Raw genomic sequence first — 20848 nt, forward strand, 5'->3', positions numbered from 1 at the left:
CTGCCATTTATCCTTATCAATCCTTGATAAAGCATCATGGTAGTTTGTTGGCTCATCCAAATCAACCACATAGCAACCATCCATGAGAAACCCATATCTCTCAGGAGGATTACTAATCCTACCAGATCTGCGAACGTCTTGTGTATTTTGATCATCCATTTGATCACTCTCAACATTTTCATGTTGAGTGCTAGTGTCAGCCAATTGTGTATCATCTACTTGATCTTGAACCTCCTCAAGATCTATCTTCCTTTCACTATTTCCTTCCATTATGAACTTAGTTTCAAGGAATTCCGCCTTCCGAGCAACAAATACATTCTGCTCGGATGGATCATAGAAATAATATCCCATATCATCCTTGGGATATCCTATGAAGATACACTTCGTGGATCGAGCATTCAACTTATTAGGGACGTAACGCTTAGGGTAAGCTTCACATCCCCATACCTTTAAGTATGATAGAGATGGAGGTTTTCCAAACCATATCTCATGAGGTGTTCGTTCCACTTTCTTGGTTGGGGCCATATTTAAAATACGAGCCGCGGAGCATAGACAATAACCCCAAAATGATAGAGGTAACGAGCTTCTAGCCATCATAGATTGAACCATATCCATTAGGGTTCGGTTCCTCCTTTCGGAAACTCCATTCAGTTGAGGTGTTCCAGGAGGAGTGAGTTGTGAGATAATCCCACAACTTCTAAGATGATCTTTGAAAGCATCGCTTAGGTATTCACCTCCTCTATCGGTACGAAGTACCTTGATTGTCTTATTGAGTTGATTTTGTACTTCATTTTGATACTCTTTGAATGCTTCAAAAGTTTCGTCCTTATGTTTTAACAAGTAGACATATCCGAAACGGCTGAAGTCATCAATGAAAGTAACGAAGTATCTTTCACCATTCCTAGTTATGGGCTTAAAGGGTCTACATACATCCGAATGTATTAATCCCAATAAGTCCTTAGCCCTTTTATAGGTCCCTTTGAAAGGTGATTTAGTCATTTTGCCTTGTAAACAAGACTCACATACATCAAACGAGTCTAGTTCATTTGATTTCAAAAGTCCATTCTTTTGAAGTGTATACATTCGGTTCTTGTTTATGTGACCAAGGCGACAATGCCATAAGTAGGAATCACTCAAATCCCTTTTGAGTTTCTTGGTGCTAGTATGGTATATTGAGCTACTAGATGATGTGTCATCATGAACCAATTCATAAATTCCATTTGAAGGCGAAGCCTTAAAATAGAATACATTATCTAAATAAACGTGGATATCATCATTAACAAAATTAAGATAAAAACCACATTGTTTTAAACGGGAAACTGAAATAATGTTTCGACATAAATCCGGTGCATACAAAACATTGTTCAAAATAAGTTCCAAACCACTTGGAAGCTTTAATACAAAGTCTCCTTGAGCCTTCACTTGCACTTTGGCTCCATTACCCATAAAGAGACTTGATGTTCCCGCTTGCTTGCTACTTCTTTTGAACCCCTGCAAAGAATTGCAAATGTGAGTTCCACATCCAGTGTCTAATACCCATGTATTAGAAGAAGTAATACTAAGCTCTATATATACCATATATATATTACCTGAGGTTTGCCCCGCATCCCTCTTTTCCTTCAACTCCTTAAGGTAGACCGGGCAGTTGCGTTTCCAGTGACCCATTTCACCACAACCGAAGCACGAGTCTTCCTTGGGGTTTGCTTGTCCGGCAACCTTTTGCTTCTTGTTCTTGTTTTTGGTTGGGGTAACCATCCTCCCCTTTCCCTTGCCTTGATGGGCGGGTCCTTTCCTCTTAGCCACCTTTGGCTTAGAGGTGTTATTACCTTTGGACCCACCATCATTGACCATTAGCACGGGTAAAGCCCTCTTACCCATGCTAGTTTCCGCCGTTCTAAGCATGCCATGAAGTTCGCCAATGGTCTTATCCATCCCATTCATATTGTAATTAATTACAAATTGGTCAAACCTCTTTGACAAGGAGTTTAGGATAAGATCCGTGGCAAGCTCATTAGATATGTTTAGATTAAGACGGTTTGCGCGATCAATGAGGCTTTTCATCTTAAGGACATAAGATGAAACGGATTGGGAGTCGTCCATACGACATGCATGAAGCGCTCGGACCGTTTCAAAGCGCTCGACACGAGCTTGTTGAAGGAACATCTCCTTCAATTGCGTGATCATGTCGTATGCAGTATGATGCTCGAAATCCTTTTGGAGTTCGGGTATCATAGTCCCAAGCATTAGGCAAGCAACTTGCACCGAATCGGCGCAATACTTATCCCAATAAGCCACGCCTTCCGTATCATCCTCATCGAGCTGATCGGGAATGGGGTCTTCCAACACATACGCCTTATCCTCACGTTTGAGGACAATCCTAAGATTGCGGAACCAATCCATAAAGTTCGTATGGTTGAGTTTGTCTTTCTCGAGGAGAGACCTTAACGATAGGTTGTTCAAGTTAATAGGTGCGTTTTGCATGTTGTTGTTATTGGCTGCCATCTACAAAATTTAACAAAGTTCATTTAAGTATCGATTTTAAATTTAACAATCAATACCCTTTAAATCCAATTGATATATATATTAAATTTTAGAATCCAACGGTAAACCAAATTTCGGTTAGGTGACCTTTATCCCGTCATTTGATTTAGCTAGGTAGTCATTATATGACAATTGCAATCCTTTTGCAACTTCTAAATTATGGGATCATGCAATCCTTTTGCATGGCATATTTATCCCATCAACGCCTATTTGTTCCTCATGCTTCTGTGACCCTAAGTTCATGATTCCCAAATCAAGTCGTCCTACTTGTGTAAACATGTAAAATTAACATACAAGTGGTTAGGTGACCTTTATCCCACAAGCATGCGAATTTTACCTTAACCATATTAGTTAGCTCATAACGGTTAGGTGACCTTTATCCCATTTATGAGTTCCCTACTATGTTTAAGTGTCCCACAAAAGGATGGCGTTAAACTTGTTTACCTTGTCGATTAAGGGATTTTAAGTTTTCGTTAATTCTAGTTTAAGAAAACATTTATGCCATACACCAACATGCATTTAGTGTATGGTTCATTTGAAATCCATTTTCAAGTCTTGTAATTTTAGCCAATTACTTGATATAAACCATTTTATATATATATGATCCTTATCATGTTCTTAATAACCGATTATTAATGTCCTTTTAGCCATTTTTAATTTAACCATTTAAATTGACGTTTTGCATGTCGTTAATAATGTTATAATTTAACCAATTAAATTGCCATTTTCTAGTTGTCGACTTGTGTGATTAACTTGTAGCATACAAACATACAATCCACATAATCATACAAAACAACCAAGCATGCAAAACAACATGTTCACAATCAAGCCTTTTGTAAGCATTTTGTTTAGCAAAAAAAAAAAAAGGCCACCGGGTAAGGGGTAATTACACAAAGTAGGAGATTTCAAATCTCCCACTTAACCTTGCATCCAAATGCTTCTTCATGTGTTCTTCAAGTCTTCATCATTCTTCATCATTTTACAAAATATATCCTAATACATTTTGTCTAAAAAATGAAATTACAACCTAATCTATTTTACATACCAAATATAAAATAAATTACATAACCAAATGAATTATTACATGCCAAATGAATAAATATTATTACAAACCAATTGAATAAATACCAATCAACCATGCATGCAACCAAACACAAGGTCAAGGCTTAGATTGTGAACTTTAACTACATAAGAGATAGGCAATACAGAATCACAAGTGATTGGCAGTACATAATCACAAGTGATCGGCAGTACAGAATCACAAGTGATTGGTAGTACAGAATCACAAGTGATCGGCAGTACAGAATCACAAGTGATTGGCAGTACAGAATCACAAGTGATTGGCAGTACAGAATGCAGAATCACAAGTGATTTTGGCCAAAATGACAAACCACCCAAAACAGAAAATTTTACATTCTACTTCATGCATGTTCATAGAATGCAAAATTATAGTGGGTTTAATAAATCATCTCGAAGCATATTCCATCAACTTCGGCTCTAGATACCATTGTTGGGATTTAACAAGTTCATAATATAATTAAACCATTTTAAGAATTAAGAAAGCGGAAGCATGTTAATTACCAATTTTAGACTTGTTAAACTTTAACCAATTAAAGTTAAATCCCAATTAGGATCAAGTTGTGAAACATACTTACAAACTACAAGATATATAAGAGATTATAACTTTTCCAAGCTATGTAGTTGATGATGAAGATGATGATGAAGAATAGAGCTTCAAATGGATGAAACCTCAAGTAGTTATACCCCAAACTTATGCACCAACACCTAGCCTTAGTTAGAATTTATAAACACTTGAATTATACTTGCAAAAACCAAACTTTGAACCCTCTTTTCTTCCCTAAAAGTCACGGCTGGACAGCAGCAGTTGGGAGGAGTTTGGTGCAGTTTTTTTTGAAGTATATTGCATGTATGTTATTCCAAGAAGTCAAGGAACATGTATATGGATATATGGAAAAGCATGACCAAAGGAATGGCATCTCTAGCATGTGTATGCACAACTCCAAGGCCACTACTAATATTAAATAAAATGGATTTATTTTATAAAATTACATTTTATAAAACTTAATTTATAAAATACATTTTATAAAACTTCCATTTTATTTATTATGCTTACATCATTTATAAAACCTATTTTATAAAATGTAACATAATTAATTAATTATTTAACCTATAAATAATTAAATCCATATCATATAAATTATTCCATGATTCATATAAATATACATCAAGTAATAATTTAAGAAAGCCATTTTCTTAAAGTTCAAGTGTCGCGTATTTAATCAACGATCCAATCGCTAAGATTAAATACATATAAGGTGTCGGTAAGCTTGTTATTGGGTATGACCCGACTTGGATCATAACACATTAGCGACATTAATTTAATATGTCTCTCGGGCATACGAAGAACCTTCAATATCATCATATAGTTTTTACAAGTTTTAACGTTCGTGAATCACCGGTCAACTTGGGTGGTCAATTGTCTATATGAAACATATTTCAATTAATCAAGTCTTAACAAGTTTGATTGGTTAACATGTTGGAAACATTTAATCATGTAAATATCAATCTCAATTAATATATATATAAACATGGAAAAGTTCGGGTCACTACAATTACCATGATTTTTCACAGATACCTGTCCGTATGGATTGATATCTGTATGGGAGTCATTGTGAACATCCATGAAGTGTGTGTTGAATATGACCGTGAAGGTAGTTAATATTTCTATGAGTTATTTTGAAACGGTCGTTTCAAAAAAATATCACGATTCTTTCTTTTTCTTTACAATATGTTAAGTACTCGTATATGATTTTTACAACAAAGACAGAAGATATGAATAAAATAAGTAGGTCGTGAAATGAATAGGAAGTTTATTGTGGCTAAATTCATATAACCTCAACCATATTCCGAGGTTTCCGATTGAGAAATTCTTGAAACAATAGCGTTCATATAATGATATAGCTTCCATTTTCTATATTTCCTTTTATTTGTTTAGCTCAAAGAGAAGGGTACAATAGTGATTACATGTATTATTTATTATTAAATAAATGAATTAGGTAAATTTGAGAGATTTGTGTTTAAGTTCAGGAAATTTGATATTAGTTTGTTTACTTAGGTAAATTATAATTTTGATGTTTAGAAGGGTGATATATGATATTATATTCCTAAAAAAAAAACTTCTTTGTTAAAAGAGAACCAGTAATAAAAAAAAAATAAATTTCAAAACAAACCCAATATCAAGCGGCAAAGTTAAAAGATAAAACGACGTTATGTTAAATTATTGAAACAACAACCTATGATGGCAAACGGGTAATGATATATTCGAGTAATATGAAGTTTTATGAATCGGTGGTGATTAAGGATGAGACCCGCAGGTCGTGGGTGCGGATCCACTATATCCATCACCCGCAACTGCTTATTTTCTGACGATCCTTTAGCCCACGGTTCTTAGTTAACGGATTTATTTTTAGATCGATGCCCGTACCCGCAGATATTCGAGGGTTGCGGATTTACCGGCGGATCTGATTTATAAAGTATTTGTAAATTAAAGTATACAATAATTTAAAATAAATATCATTACATAATTTAAAGTGACATGAAAAATACCATCCAATCATATAACTATGTTTATGAAATCAAAATTTGAGAAAATATATATTAATTATACTTTTTTGTTGATATATGTGAAACTTCATTGTTTAAAATTAACAATCAACGTTTAGTTGGTAAAATAAATCATACAGTAGGTTGACGAATTACTAAAGTAATATGTAAAAATTAGATTTATTAAAATAGTCTAATAAACGAAACAAACAGCATCATGCATGCTTTGATTATATAATACATATAGTCAGTGGCGAATCTAAGTGGATATCCGTGGGGTTATGGGACACCACTAGTTTAAAAAAATTTAGTAGAAAATACCCCATAAATTGCATAGGACACCACTAAATTTCAATGTATGACCCCATATATTTTTCAAATCAATAGTCTTTCTTTTAAATTGTATAGGACACCACTAAATTACACTACTTGAAACCCATATATTTTTTGAATTTATAATTTTTTTGAAAGTAAACTATCACTAAAATAACATTTTAATATAATTAGTACTGGAAAAAAATTTGGGGACCTCATTGAGTTATAATCCTGGAATCGCCACTGCATATAATATGTAGTTGTCGGATGCTCTAATTACTAAAATGTTCGATACAAAATGATATGAGTAATGTAGAAACTTATACGGAATAAATTATTACTTATTGGTCATTTATTGAAGGTGACGATTTCCACTGATTTAGAACGGGTATATTCGTGGATTAGGTATTATGAATTTTCGAATCAGATTTTCCTCCCAGCGGATCTATTACATCCATCACCCACCTGCGACCCGTTAGCGAGTACAAGATTACATCCATCGCTCACCCGCGGATAATTTTTTATTTTATTTTATCCGCCTATAACGAATGCGGGTACCGCGAATTTCGAATTTTTTTAGTTCCATTACCATCGCTGGGGTGATATATCAACTTTTGATACATTTAATATAAAAAATGCAAATTAACATGTATGAAAACATGTTCATGTATAGCTATGATGAGTGTATCAAAAGTATCATCGATATATCATTTTTCTTTTAAGGATATGGGTACTGAAATATATACTGGTAACACTCAACCGGATCCACATGGGAGTCAGCATGTATGTATCTGGAGTCGTAGATGCTTTAATTTATTTCCGGCATTCCAACACGTGTTCGTAGCTTACACGGCAAGGCGTCAGTAGTATTCTTGTACCTTCGCTTCCATCCTCACCGCCTTGCTGTAACTCACATTTCCGGCATCTATATATATATTTTTATTTTTTATCACTACAAATTAAAAAATTAAAATATTCCCCTGTACTACTTAAACTTTTTTTGGTGTGAATATATAATTAACTCAGAAAAAAAAAATTGAAAAATATAATTAAATTAAGAAGCTAACCAGAATATTACTAATGTTAAGAGGATAAACTTACAAACTAACTAATTTAAATTGCCAGTAGAGGATTACAATTGTATTACTAAGAATTAAGTAAACTTTGTGTCTCTAAATATTAGAAACGTACAATTCTTCAAGACGTATAATTAATTATATATCCTCTTAGATCATCATTTTCCTGGCTTTACTTGAATCCACTCGAAACGACCTTCAATTGGAATATCGTTTAAAATGTCGTAATTATACCTGCAAATGATAAAAATACCGACTCATATATATTAATTTACATAAAGTCATACACCAACAATTATTCAGCTTAATAAAATTAATTAGTTACTCACTTGTCCTTAAAACGCTTGTTGAGATCTTTCTGTGCTGCAACAAAAAATTCTTCAATTTCTGCTTCTGGTGCAATTGTCTCTAATTCATCTAATTCCGATTTAGATTCGACTAATTTCGGTCTAGGAAAAAAACGAGTAATTAGTCTTTTTGAATATATGATTTCAAAACAAGCACAATCATGTACATGAATGAGCAAATTAAATAACCATAAGTTAAAAACCTTTTACTTCCATCTAATTTATTATGTCTCTCAGCACTAGCAGTGTCAGTCCCAACAATCTCTCCCTGCAAATTCCATATAATTATTATTATTATTATTTTTTTTTTTTTTTTTTACAATTTTAAGCTAGTTGATTTAAAACATGCATAAAGCTAAGATACATAATTAAATTTAAATTAAAAGTTAACTGAGAAAAAAAAAATATTACTCCCTAGCATATTACCTCTAGATCTGAAGCTTTACGTTTGTTACTTGAACTGATACTAGAACAACAAGACACCTGAACACAAGTGGATCTAAAACCATTACAAAAATTTATTATTTCATCTTCAGATGCTAAATTCATCTTCTTCCTCTTCTTCATTGTCCCCTGCATATTATCTGCAACGTCCTCCGTTGTCTCTTGTGCCGTATCTCGACCAGTAGCCGTAACATCCATAATGTATACCCGGCCACCAAATCAGTATGCTATACTTACCACACTTTGGTTCCTCATATATGATCCGCTAGCTGTAAGATAAAAGAAGTAATGAAATGTTGTCAATTTTATGTTAACAAGTAAGTATAATTATAACTCGTTGAGGAGGTTACTAACGCGAATGATTCGTTTGATCGTTTAGGTTCTTATCTAATTATGGATGGACGACTCGTGTGGTCCTCTCTCTTTCTTTCTTTCTACCTCGGTGTTAGGAGCATATATATATTATTTTTTTAGAGAAAAAAAAAAAAAAAACAAATAACACTCACGACAAACGTCTCAACTTAGCTTAATATTTAATCCTTTTCGTGTCATGTTCATATTCATCATTTTATTTTGAGTTGTTTCAAATTAGTAGTCCAACATTTTTAATAGATACGTATAAATAATAAAGTAAAATTTCTTTACACCTTTAACTTTTGCATATAAGACAGAAAAATACGGATAAAATTAGAGGTAAAGTAAAAAGAAAGTAGAATGTATTGATAAGATTTCTTAAACGATGCATTTTTTTGTGGGGAAATATTAATATGAGACGTCGTGAGTATAATTCTTTACATCCTCGGTAACTTACACTAAGAAAATTTGTAATAAGAGGGGGCGTGGGTTAGTGGTATGAGGTTTTTTTTTGCACTTTTTAGATGACTAGGTAACGTGGATTTTTGGTGTGGAGTAATGCTAGTATGAGTTTTGGTTTGATTTTTGTATTAGAATGCTGATGTGACAATTGACTTTTATTTTTTGTATTATATTAATTTGTTTAATATTATATATATATATATATATATATATATATATATATATATATATATATATATATATATATATGTGTGTGTGTGTGTGTGTGTATGTGTGTGTGTGTGTAAAATAATAATAATATTAATATTAATAATGCCAAATGTCTAGTTTTTAAACCCTAACGGTTATATTTTTTTACTACTATATATACTTCATTCTTTTATTATCAAATCACACTTCTAATTTTTTACAACTTCTTAATTTTCGAAACTTTCCCTATCGTTCATTATGAATCCATTATTTAATATGTATGTAATTTAAGAAGAAATGAAGATTATGAATTGTATGTGTATATTTAGTTAACATAGTATGGTATGTATAGGAGAAAAAATATTGAATAATTTTTTCTTTTTTTATTTGAAATATGAACGGCTATTACTAATCAATCAATTGAAACTATCCACCTCAATCCCACTTCCGTTGCTTCTCCGATTGGAATTGCTAGAAAGCAATTGAACCCGGCTAAATTTGAAATCCAACGGCGCGTTAGGGAGTAGCAGGAGCATGGCTTTTCTTTCATATGGGATCTTACTGGCGTGAGTTTTCCCCATTACAAGTAGTCTAAGAAGGGTCCCAACGGTTAGGTCTTTAGAGTCGCCCAGCTAGCCCGCTAGCAGGACGTCGATGGAAGCAAAGCGCCCTGCCATTCGTCTAGCACATCGCCCTGCCATCCGTGTAGCACATCGCCCTTTTTCATTTCCTTTTCAAACACATTTGTGGACAGATAAAAATGGAAAAAGTGACCATTTGGAAAAAAATTAAAAAATCCCCACAGCTACATTAACGGCTCATTTGCTTTTTTCTAATTTATTTATTAAACAGTATATATCCGTATCCATATTCCATATTCCATATTCCACATTCCATATCCTATCAACACTTTCAACTCAATTACACAAATTTCTCACCAATTTCTTATCACCAAAAACAGTTCCAAAAATAAAATTCCAAAGAAAAATTCAAACACATCGAGGTCACCCTTACAACTTTGAGGTTGAGTGTTCGAGTCATGTTTACGACATTTCGTGGTGTATATATTTGTTTTAGTATTCGGTGGGTGTGTGAATTTGCTTTAAAAAAAATAAAGAGAACAAGTTCAAGAGAGAAACTCAATCGTGCAAGATATGTATCAACATTTAATCTATACTACGCAACATATTAGCGGTTTTTATCAATTTGCAAATATCAACCCGTTTACGAATATGTTTTATAATGTTCAAGCATGAAAAATGATCAAACCAAAATCATTATAGTCGAATAGATTTCGGGTTTGATTGCTTGATTCGGGAAAAAGAGTGGATCGAATATTTTAACTCCAATAATTGTGCAAACCCCGATTTGAAATTTGGATTTCAAGGGTGTAAAACAATCGATGGGATTAACCTCCCTCAATCGGAATCGAGTAAGTTAATATCTTAGAGTTCAGATTAACTCCGATGGCGACCGGAATCTTAATCAGAGTTGTATTGTCAGGTGGAGAAAATGCTACCATAATTAATTTGGGCAGGGTAACATTAATGCATCAAGTGTTGTTTTACGAATGATTTTTTGTTTGTGTATTTATAGGTGTTATGAGGGAATGGTGACGTGGCACATGTCCCCTTCATGGTTGCAACGAACTTTGCTAATCCCAAGGACTGACGTGGCGCTTGTCCCTTTCATGGGAATATCCTAACAAACTTTCTTAGATTTGTGGGCTGACGTGGCATGTAGCTTATTTGTTTGTAAGTTCTGGAATCAAGTACTCGTTCCGGGACAGTGCACTTATTACGGGATGAAGTGCATGTTCCGGGATGAAGTACATGTTCCGGGATGTCATCCTTGTGCCGGGAGGTCGGGGTAGTCCCGAGAGTGTGGTATATCCGACCAGGTCGTGACGGATGAATGTCTTTGTTTAGTCAAGGTTCTGCCTAGCATTTATTCCAAGTGTTTCTCCTCGGTGATGTTACGTCTGGGAAAGATCATAGCCGTCTTGCGGGTAATATCTATCGGGTGCCCGACGTTCAATGTCCAGACGGCCTTTCTATGTGACGGCATGGATCCCGGTTCCTTAATGCTTTTATACCCGGTTAGCTGGTGCCGGTAACCTGGGTGCTTGTTATGTAATCGTCTCGGCCAGCTCTTGTCCGGTACGCTTCTTACCGGACTCGTATGTGAGTGACCTTCTGGTTGGGTTATTGAAACGGGGCTGGGAAGACGTTGCCCGCCCGTGACGTTTCGTGCTGAGAACATGTTAGTCGTAAATGCTGGTTGGGTAGTGTGGCTTTTTGAGACGAATCATTATGCGTATCATCAAGTCCCCCCAGTTTGGTGATGTCAGCTGGGATGGCTGCGTTGTCAAACTCAAAGGAACATACCCCACACGCATGATTTGACATGTAATTAATGCTTGTCACTTTCTGTCTTAATCATAGTAAAGTATTTTCACGTATTTCAATACGCCTTTTTTGAGTTATGTGGGGCCCTTATTTACTTATAAAAGCGACCACTTATCTTCACTTAAATTTTTCTACTTTCGATATTCTTCAGTTTTCGTAATACAGAAAAATTATTTGCTTATCTTTGTTAATTACACCATGTCCTTCATCTTCTTCTTCGTTCATCATGCCTCCTAGACATGCCAATCCCCTTCATGATGCATTACGTGCATCTAGTAGTGTTGACCAGTCATATCTCGATAGGGTTTGCTATTTATGCCCTCAATTGCGAGATTTGGGGCTGGTAATACCCAGGTCACAGCAGCGTGCGTGTGCGCCCCCACCGAATACTGTGCTATTTATTTGAGACCTTTCAAGGTTTCAGATATGAGGTACCCATTTACTCGTTTCTTCATGAAGGTTTTGAATTTCTATGGCCTTAGTGTTGCACGTTTGCATCCTAATGGCGTTCGTGCAATTGTGCTCTTTGAAATGTACTTCAATGGTGTAGGGATGGTCCTAAGCTTGAACATTTTTAAAAGCATATTTCGCATATCTTCGTATCGCAAGGGGTGGTACGCTTTTACTGATGAGATTAACTTTCTTGGAGAGGCACTGGTGGTTGCAGATAATTGGGTGCAATCATTTGTTTTGGTAAGTGCATCGATTTTCCGTTAAGGGATGCTCAGTCCTATCTGTTTAAGTCTGTGACTGTACAACAGCCGAGACAGCTTTCTGAACTAGGCGTAGAGATGGTTGACCAGTTAAGAGGCCTGATGATATTTAGACATTGTACCTACTTAGGTGGTAGAGATCTGATTCTCGATCAAACTTATGACGATAAATGCAGACATTACTGGCTAATCGAGCACACTACCAAATACTAGAATAGTTCACCCCAAAAACTTGTATGATGAGTGAACACCGGTGAGATTAGTTTAGTCATGTATATGCTACGCTCACGAGAATTGTAAAGACAGCATAGGAAATGTCATATCTGATTTTAAAAAAAAGAAAAACCATGTAAGTTATTTATAAAACATAAGGAACGAACGTAACAGTCTTCTGAGTCTTTATTTACTTAAAGTATTATCGACCTTTTGCTTGAGGACAAACAAAGTCTAAGTGTGGGATACTTGATATCGCATAAAAAGTCATGTTTTTAGGAACGATATCCACTTGTATTCTGTAGCGACCCGACCAAATCATGTTTGACGGCGCTGACTACTTAGGTCCCGTTGCGTGGTCATAAGTCTTTAACATGACGTTTGACCAAAATATGTCGCATTCATTTCATAAGTAAAAGGATGTTTCAAGTTTACAAATGTAGTTCAAAAGACTAGTTACATTACAATGTTTAACGTACAAATGAAACCTATGCGACACAATTTAAAGAAGTCAAAATACGCTCCAAATATGCATGTATACTCGACATCCAAGCAAGTATCAAAAAGAGTGCGGAAGCATGTATCAAGTAGCGTTCAATGACCTGAGAAAACATATAGAAAACTATCAACGAAAACGTTGGTGAAATCATAGGTGTTTTAGTAAATGTTGCATTTGAACCACAAGATTTAATATAATATGATTATCAAAATCATTTACATTCCAAAGTTGTTATTTGTTTCGCGGGCACCCAATTATCAAACTTAATTGTTTTGCACCCTTTGCGTAGTGTTAGAACATACACTAGACCCGAAAATATATTTCATCCGCTAACGGTAGCGAACCGTCCGAATGAGGCTCGTCAAGCCCATGTGATCACATAATATAAGTTCACGTTTACACCCTGCAAGTGTAACTAATGATAATTGAATTGAGGATTTTCGTTCAAACCCGTACGTGGAATGTTCGTTTTCGTACTTGTGTTCAAAGTGTAAAAGCATGATACGTATATGTTTCTCATCCCATAGTTTAAAGCATAAAAGTTGTTTGAAAGATGGGACTATGATCTCACCTTGAGTGCACGTATGAAAAGTACTTCACAAAGTAACGTGTGCAAAGGATAATGCTAGTCTTGACCTAAACAAATAGGTCGTATCAATAACGGTAAACACGATAGGTCAAAGATGTTCAATTAGTCCTATGGCTCGTTACGACTCGATTATGTAGCATGTGAATCAAATTGTCAAGTTTCATGCAAGATACAAGTATAGAAACAAGCTAGGAAGGTTGCATAATCATTTGGTTAAGTTTGACAAAAAGTCAAACTTTGGTCGGTCAAAGTCAATGAAAAAAGTCAACACGTTTCAGGTCGGGTCCCGAACTATTTTTCTGAGGTTTTTATTCATATATAAGCATGTTAGAACAAGTCTCATGTGAATCGGAGGTCCATAGCGTGCCAAACATTTTTCTTATTTTGACCCAGGAGGTCAGAACCTGGGCACGGCTTAGGTCGCGCCGCGACCCAGGATTGCCGCGCCGCGGCATTGGTCGTGTGCTGGTACCTGGTCAGTCTCAATTGTTCAAGTCCCAAATCAAAACTCTTTCAAGCATATTTTACAAACCGCTAACACTTAGAACTCGCACCTTATATCGTTAGAAAGCTAATTTGACAAGGAACCCAACTAAACACATTTCACCAACCGAAAAAATTATTTGTAATAATCGACTTTTCAAATCAAATGATCAATCAATGCACACATTTAATGCTTCAAATTTTACAAGTGCACATTTATGATTCGGGCATTTAATGCATACATAAATCACGCCGTTTTGTAGATAATCAAGCATACAATACAACTAACTACTTACTAACAATAATTTATGGCTTTCAATGCATTAAATGTTCACATTCAATTCTATCAAACCCTAACCAACAACATCAAAATCACTAATCATGTTTATGAAGTTTTCTAAAACAACCTACACATCAAATTGAAGCTAGTGATGTTAGGAACACATTTAATACATGCATTTATAACATTTAACATCATTCAAACAACCAAATCACTAAATCAAACACACCAAAGTTTATGTTCATGCTAGTTACTTCAAATAATAAAATCGAACATATAAATCATATATTCATGTTAGACTTAAGCCATAGACACTAACTAACAACTTTATAAGTTAAAAACATCAAGAACGCAAAATCTAGTGATTTTAGAAAGTTACCCAAATGTAATGAAATCGGTATGGAATCGAAGAGGAAGTTGCAAGGATTCCAAATATGTAATTTGTTTTGCAAGACACCCGCTAGCTTGGATTTAGATGATGATTCTTGAAATGGAGAAATGAGAGAAAATTGGAAAGTATTGAAAGAAAAAGGAAAATGAAATGGAAAAGAAAGAGGAGGTGGGTTGACTAGTCAAATGCTAGTCACCTCTTTGGCATTTTGACAAAACTAGTCCCTCGAGTTCAGTTGCGGGTACGTGAATTACCTAAACGAGATATTTTTAAAACGCGTAACAACAGGAGATGTTATAAACATATAACGGAATTTAAATAGTTAAACGGAAAAGTAAACGGAAAAAGGCGGGATGTTACATTACCTACTCCTTAAAAGAAATTTCGTCCCGAAATTTAAGTAGGCGTTTGTTTCTTCCTCGAAATTTTGCGTTTCCAGAATCGGGAATAAGTGAGGGTATTTCTTTTGCATTTGATCTTGCCTTTCCCAAGTAAACTCGGGTCCTCTTTTGGCATTCCAACGAACCTTGACAATCGGGATTCGGCTTTGTTTCAATGTCTTGACGGAGGTATCCACAATTTCAACCGGTTCCTCCACAAAATGAAGTTTGTCATCAATAGTAAGTTCCTCGAGAGGGATGACGATATCGGGTTCGGCAAGACACTTTTTCAAGTTAGATACATGGAAGGTAGGATGAACGGAGCTCAATTGGGGCAGTAGATCTAAACGATAAGCAACGGTTCCAATACGCTCCAAGATTTCGAAAGGACCAATATACCGCGGATTTAATTTCCCACGTTTTCCAAAACGAATGACACCTTTCCAAGGTGCGACTTTTAACATGACGCGGTCACCGACTTGAAATTCAAGGTCGTTGCGTCTTTTGTCGGTATAGCACTTTTGACGACTCCGGGCCGTCCGAAGGTCTATCTCGGATTTGAACGATCTTCTCGGTGGTTTCGTGAATGAGTTCGGGTCCGGTGATTTGTACGTCGCCTACTTCAGCCCAACAAAGAGGAGAACAACATTTTCGGCCATATAACGCTTCGAATGGGGCGGTTTTTATACTCGCGTGATAACTATTGTTGTAGGAGAATTCGGCGAGAGGTAAGTGCTTGTCCCAAGCTTTTCCAAAATCAACAACACAAGCACGTAACATGTCCTCTAAGGTTTGAATTGTGCATTCGCTTTGCCCATTGGTTTGAGGATGATATGCGGTGCTCATGTCTAAACGCGTTCCCAACGCTTCTTGCAAGGTACGCCAAAATCTAGAAACAAAACGGCCATCTCAGTCGGAGATAATCGATAAAGGTACACCATGTCGGGCTACGATCTCCTTGATGTAAAGTTGTGCAAGTTTCTCCATTTTGTCGGTCTCCTTCATGGCGAGAAAGTGTGCGGATTTGGTGAGACGGTCAACAATAACCCAAATGGTATCATAACCGCCCGTCTTTTTTGGTAGTTTGGTGATAAAATCCATCGTTATCCTTTCCCACTTCCATTGCGGGATCTCGGGTTGTTGAAGTAGTCTGGATGGTCTTTGGTGTTCGGCTTTGACTTTGGAACATGTCAAACACTTGGAAACATAAGTAGCTACGTCCCTTTTGATGTTCGGCCACCAATATTGTTGTTTAAGGTCGTGATACATCTTATTGGCACCGGGGTGAATCGAGTATCGTGACTTATGGGCTTCATCTAAAATAAGACTTCGTAGGTCCCCATAACTAGGCACCCAAATCCTTCCGGCGAAATATCGGAGTCCGGTTTCCTTAGTTTCGAATCGAGAGACGAGAATGTTCAAGAGCTCGCGTGAAACGTTTTCATCCTTGGGAGCTTCATCTTGGGCTACCCGAATTTGGCTATTAAGGTTTGTGTGGATGGTGATGTTTAAGGCTCGAACACGAAGAGGCACCACTCTTTCTTTTCGACTTAAGGCATCGGCTACTACATTTGCCTTTCCGGGATGGTAACGAAGCTCGCAATCGTAATCGTTTAAGGTTTCAATCCACCTTCATTGTCTCATGTTTAGTTGCTTTTGATCGAAGATGTGTTGGAGACTTTTGTGATGGGTAAAGATAGTACTCTTGGTTCCATAAAGATAGTGTCTCCACATTTTAAGTGCAAAGACAACGGCTCCGAGTTCGAGATCGTGTGTCGTGTAGTTTCGTTCATGAATTTTGAGTTGTCGAGAAGCATAAGAAATGACTTTCATTTTTTGCATCAACACACACCCAAAACCATGTTTTGAGGCGTCGCAATACACAACAAAATCATCGTTGCCTTCGGGAAGTGACAAGATAGGAGCGGTGGTTAGATTCATTTTCAAGATTTGAAATGCAGATTCTTGTTCGGTTGACCAAATGAATTTTCTTCCCTTATGAGTTAACGCGGTTAGAGGACGAGCGACCAAAGAGAAATCTTTGATGAATCTACTATAGTATCCGGTGAGACCCAAGAATTGACGAATGTGAGTAGGAGTAGTAGGAGTCTCCCATTTACTAATGGCTTCGATTTTCGTTGGATCGACTTTAATACCTTGGTCACTTACAACATGACCAAGAAATTGAACTTCCTTTAACCAAAATTCACACTTGGAGAATTTGGCATAGAGTCGTTCTTGTCTTAAAAGTTCAAGCACAAGTCGGAGATGTTCCTCGTGTTCTTCTTTGCTTTTAGAATAAACCAAAATATCATCGATGAACACGATAACGAATTTGTCAAGATACGGTTTGCACACGCGGTTCATAAGATCCATGAAAACCGTTTGTGCATTAGTGAGACCAAATGGCATGACAAGGAATTCATAACTACCATAACGAGTTCGGAAAGCGGTTTTGGAGACATCTTCTCCCTTAACCCTTAATTGATGATAACCCGAGCGGAGATCGATTTTCGAATATACACAAGACCCTTGTAGTTGATCAAAGAGGTCATCGATGCGAGGAAGAGGATATCAGTTCTTAACCGTCAATTTTTTTAGTTCACGATAATCAATGCACATTCGTAGGGATCCATCTTTCTTTTTAACAAACAAAATCGGAGCGCCCCAAGGTGAATGGCTAGGTTGGATAAAACCACGATCAAGTAGTTCTTGGATTTGACTTTGCAATTCTTGCATTTCGAATGGAGCGAGTCTATATGGTGCACGTGCTACGGGTGCGGCTCCCTGAATAAGATCGATTTGGAATTCAACTGGTCGATGAGGTGGAAGACCCGGCAATTCATCGGAAAATACATCGGAATAGTCACTAACAATTGGCACATCATCGATGTGCTTCTCATCAGACTCGACTTTCTTAACGTGAGCAAGGATCGCAAAAAAACCCTTACGGAGTAGTTTTCTAACTTTAATGCATGAAACGAGGTTGAGTCCGGTGTAACTCTTATCGCCATAGACGATCAAAGGTTCACCATTCCCGATAGGAATTCGGATTGCGTTAAGATCACAAAGGATGTGAGATTTCATTTTGGCTAGCCAATTCATACCAATTATTATATCGAAGCTTCCTAGTTCCATGGGTATCAAGTCAATTTCAAACTAATTACCCAAAATGTTTAACGTACACCCCCGGTAATATGTGTCGGCACTCAATAGTTTTTCGTTGGCCACTTCAATGGTATAAGTGGTATCTAGTGGAAGTGGTGGAGTATTAAAAGAATGAGTCAAAGTCATGGATACAAAACTCTTATCGGCACCCGAATCGAATAAACTAGTAACATAAGTGTTGTTGAGGAGAAACGTACCCGTGACTAATTCATTGTCATCTCGGGCTTCCTCGGTGTTGATGTTGAAAGCTCGTCCGCATGTGTTGGTGTTGGCTTTCTTCTTCGGACATGCATTTCTAAAATGACCCATTTGGCCACATTCATAACAAGTACCCGGTTTTGGTGCATTGGGCACCTTTTGAGCGACGGGGGCGGCACTTCTACAATCGTTGGCCACATGACCACCCCTTTGGCACCGGTGGTAAAATAGATTGCTACATTCACCATAGTGGTGTTTGTGGCATTTGTTGCAAAAGGGTTTATTTCCGCCATAACTATTCTTGGCGTCGGAGGTGAAAGGCTTTTTGGTGAAGTTGTTGTTGTAGTTGTTGCTTGATTGGGGGGCTTCCCATTTTCTTTTGTTTCCGCCCGATTTATCCTCGGCCTTAGGTACCGGAACTACGATTTTGTCAACCGTTTTGATCAATTGGCGGGCCATGTTCAAGGCTTGTTGTAGGTTAGCGGGTTTGGATGACATCACTCCTTGTTTGATGCTCTTTGGAAGACCATCCATATAGAGTTCAACCCTTTGAGATTTGGGGTTCACGAGGTTGGGACACATCAAGGATAGCTCGGCGTATCGTTGATTGTAGGGCTTGAGATCGTTTCCGACCGCCTTTAAAGTTCTTAGCTCTTGTTCGAGCTTTCAGGTTTCTTCACGAGGGAAAAATTCGACGATCATCCTTTCCCTTAAACCGGCCCAAGAGAGGGCGTGAGCTTCATCGGTACCCACCGATTGTACATACGTGTTCCACCACGTGAGGGCGATACCGGCAAAGTTGTGGGTAAAATATTTGACTTTATCTTGGTCTCGACAACCGCTTATGCTAAAAACGGCTTCCGTTTGTTCGAACCATCGAGTGAGTACAACCGGTCCCCCGGTTCCATCAAAGGTGTCGGGTTTGCACCCCATGAAGGCTTTGTAGGAGCACCATTTGCTTGAGTTACCGACCCCTTGATTGTTGTTGTTGTTATTGTTATTGTTGTTGGTGGAGTGATCGGCCATGGCCGCCTCTACGGCGGTGGCTACCATTCATTGTAGAGCTTGTTCGGGTGTCTCAGGTTGTGGCACACGACGAGGAGGCATTGTTCCTTTAAAACACAAGAATACCATTGATTAGTATTCTTAATAATACTAACCATGATATGGAATAAGGATAGAGAGAAATTTTCCTTGACTCGCCTTAAATTCTTTATGTCATAATATCGAAATGTTCATATAAGTCACCGTAATATAATCCCAGAAATTATATTACCCTAATTCATATGTGCATTCGACACTAATTCATATAGTTAAGGTGGCGCGTCAATTAAATCAAGTAACGTGAGATTAAGATTGAATAAGAATTAGATATGATAGACGAGTTCTAGTATAATGCACAAGTAGTCAAGTAATTCCTACTTCAAGTCTATATGCCGGTTGTAGTCTAGACTCACCAATGTACCCTATGACTCAGGGTCGACACCAATGAACTCTAAATCCCTACAACCAACGCTCTGATACCATCTGTAGCGACCCGACCAAATCATGTTTGACGGTGCCGACTACTTAGGTCCCGTTGCGTGGTCATAAGTCTTTAACATGACGTTTGACCAAAATATGTCGCATTCATTTCATAAGTAAAAGGATGTTTCAAGTTTACAAATGTAGTTCAAAAGACTAGTTACATTACAATGTTTAACGTACAAATGAAACCTATGCGACACAATTTAAAGTAGTCAAAAGACGCTCCAACTATGCATGTATACTCGACATCCAAGCAAGTATCAAAAAGAGTGCGAAAGCATGTATCAAGTAGCGTTCAATGACCTGAGAAAACATATAGAAAACTGTCAACGAAAACGTTGGTGAAATCATAGATATTTTAGTAAACGTTGCATTTGAACCACAAGATTTAATATAATATTATTATAAAAATCATTTGCATTTCAAAGTTGTTATTTGTTTTGCGGGCACCCAATTATCAAACTTAACTGTTTTGCACCCTTTGCATAGTGTTAGAACATACACTAGACCCGAAAATATATTTCATCCGCTAACGGTAGCGAACCGTCCGAATGAGGCTCGTCAAGCCCATGTGATCACATAATATAAGTTCACGTTTACACCCTGCAAGTGTAACTAATGATAATTGAATTGAGGATTTTCGTTCA

At 36.9% G+C, this 20848-nt stretch overlaps 1 protein-coding gene across 3 annotated transcripts; it reads right to left on the minus strand.

Moving 5' to 3' along the window:
- Positions 1 to 7552: 7552 nt before the first annotated feature.
- Positions 7553 to 8839, minus strand: LOC139864842 (uncharacterized). 3 transcript variants are annotated; one of them, XM_071853409.1, is made up of 5 exons: positions 8702 to 8839; positions 8330 to 8616; positions 8107 to 8171; positions 7886 to 8005; positions 7553 to 7790 (listed from the first exon to the last, which is right to left on the minus strand). In XM_071853409.1, exons 2-5 carry the CDS (start codon positions 8543 to 8545, stop codon positions 7715 to 7717), a joined length of 477 nt encoding a protein of 158 aa, XP_071709510.1. In that variant the 5' UTR covers positions 8546 to 8616; positions 8702 to 8839; the 3' UTR covers positions 7553 to 7714. The 3 variants fall into 3 exon arrangements, with proteins under 3 accessions (XP_071709510.1, XP_071709508.1, XP_071709509.1); XM_071853407.1 differs by having other exon boundaries at positions 7553 to 7808; XM_071853408.1 differs by lacking the exon at positions 8702 to 8839 and having other exon boundaries at positions 7553 to 7808; positions 8330 to 8691.
- Between the last annotated feature and the right edge of the window lie 12009 nt (positions 8840 to 20848).

Source organism: Rutidosis leptorrhynchoides, chromosome 8 (assembly GCF_046630445.1).
Source record: "Rutidosis leptorrhynchoides isolate AG116_Rl617_1_P2 chromosome 8, CSIRO_AGI_Rlap_v1, whole genome shotgun sequence".
Lineage (NCBI taxonomy): Eukaryota > Viridiplantae > Streptophyta > Magnoliopsida > Asterales > Asteraceae > Rutidosis > Rutidosis leptorrhynchoides.

Excerpts from the sequence above, each read along its gene's own strand:
- LOC139864842 (XM_071853407.1), bottom strand. The coding sequence starts at position 8,545 with ATGGATGTTACGGCTACTGGTCGAGATACGGCACAAGAGACAACGGAG. Across the intron at positions 8,172-8,329 it reads GTAAAGCTTCAGATCTAGAG|GGAGAGATTGTTGGGACTGA; the intron begins GTAATATGCTAG and ends TGGAATTTGCAG. Across the intron at positions 7,809-7,885 it reads AACAAGCGTTTTAAGGACAA|TATTTTTATCATTTGCAGGT; the intron begins GTGAGTAACTAA and ends TATATGAGTCGG.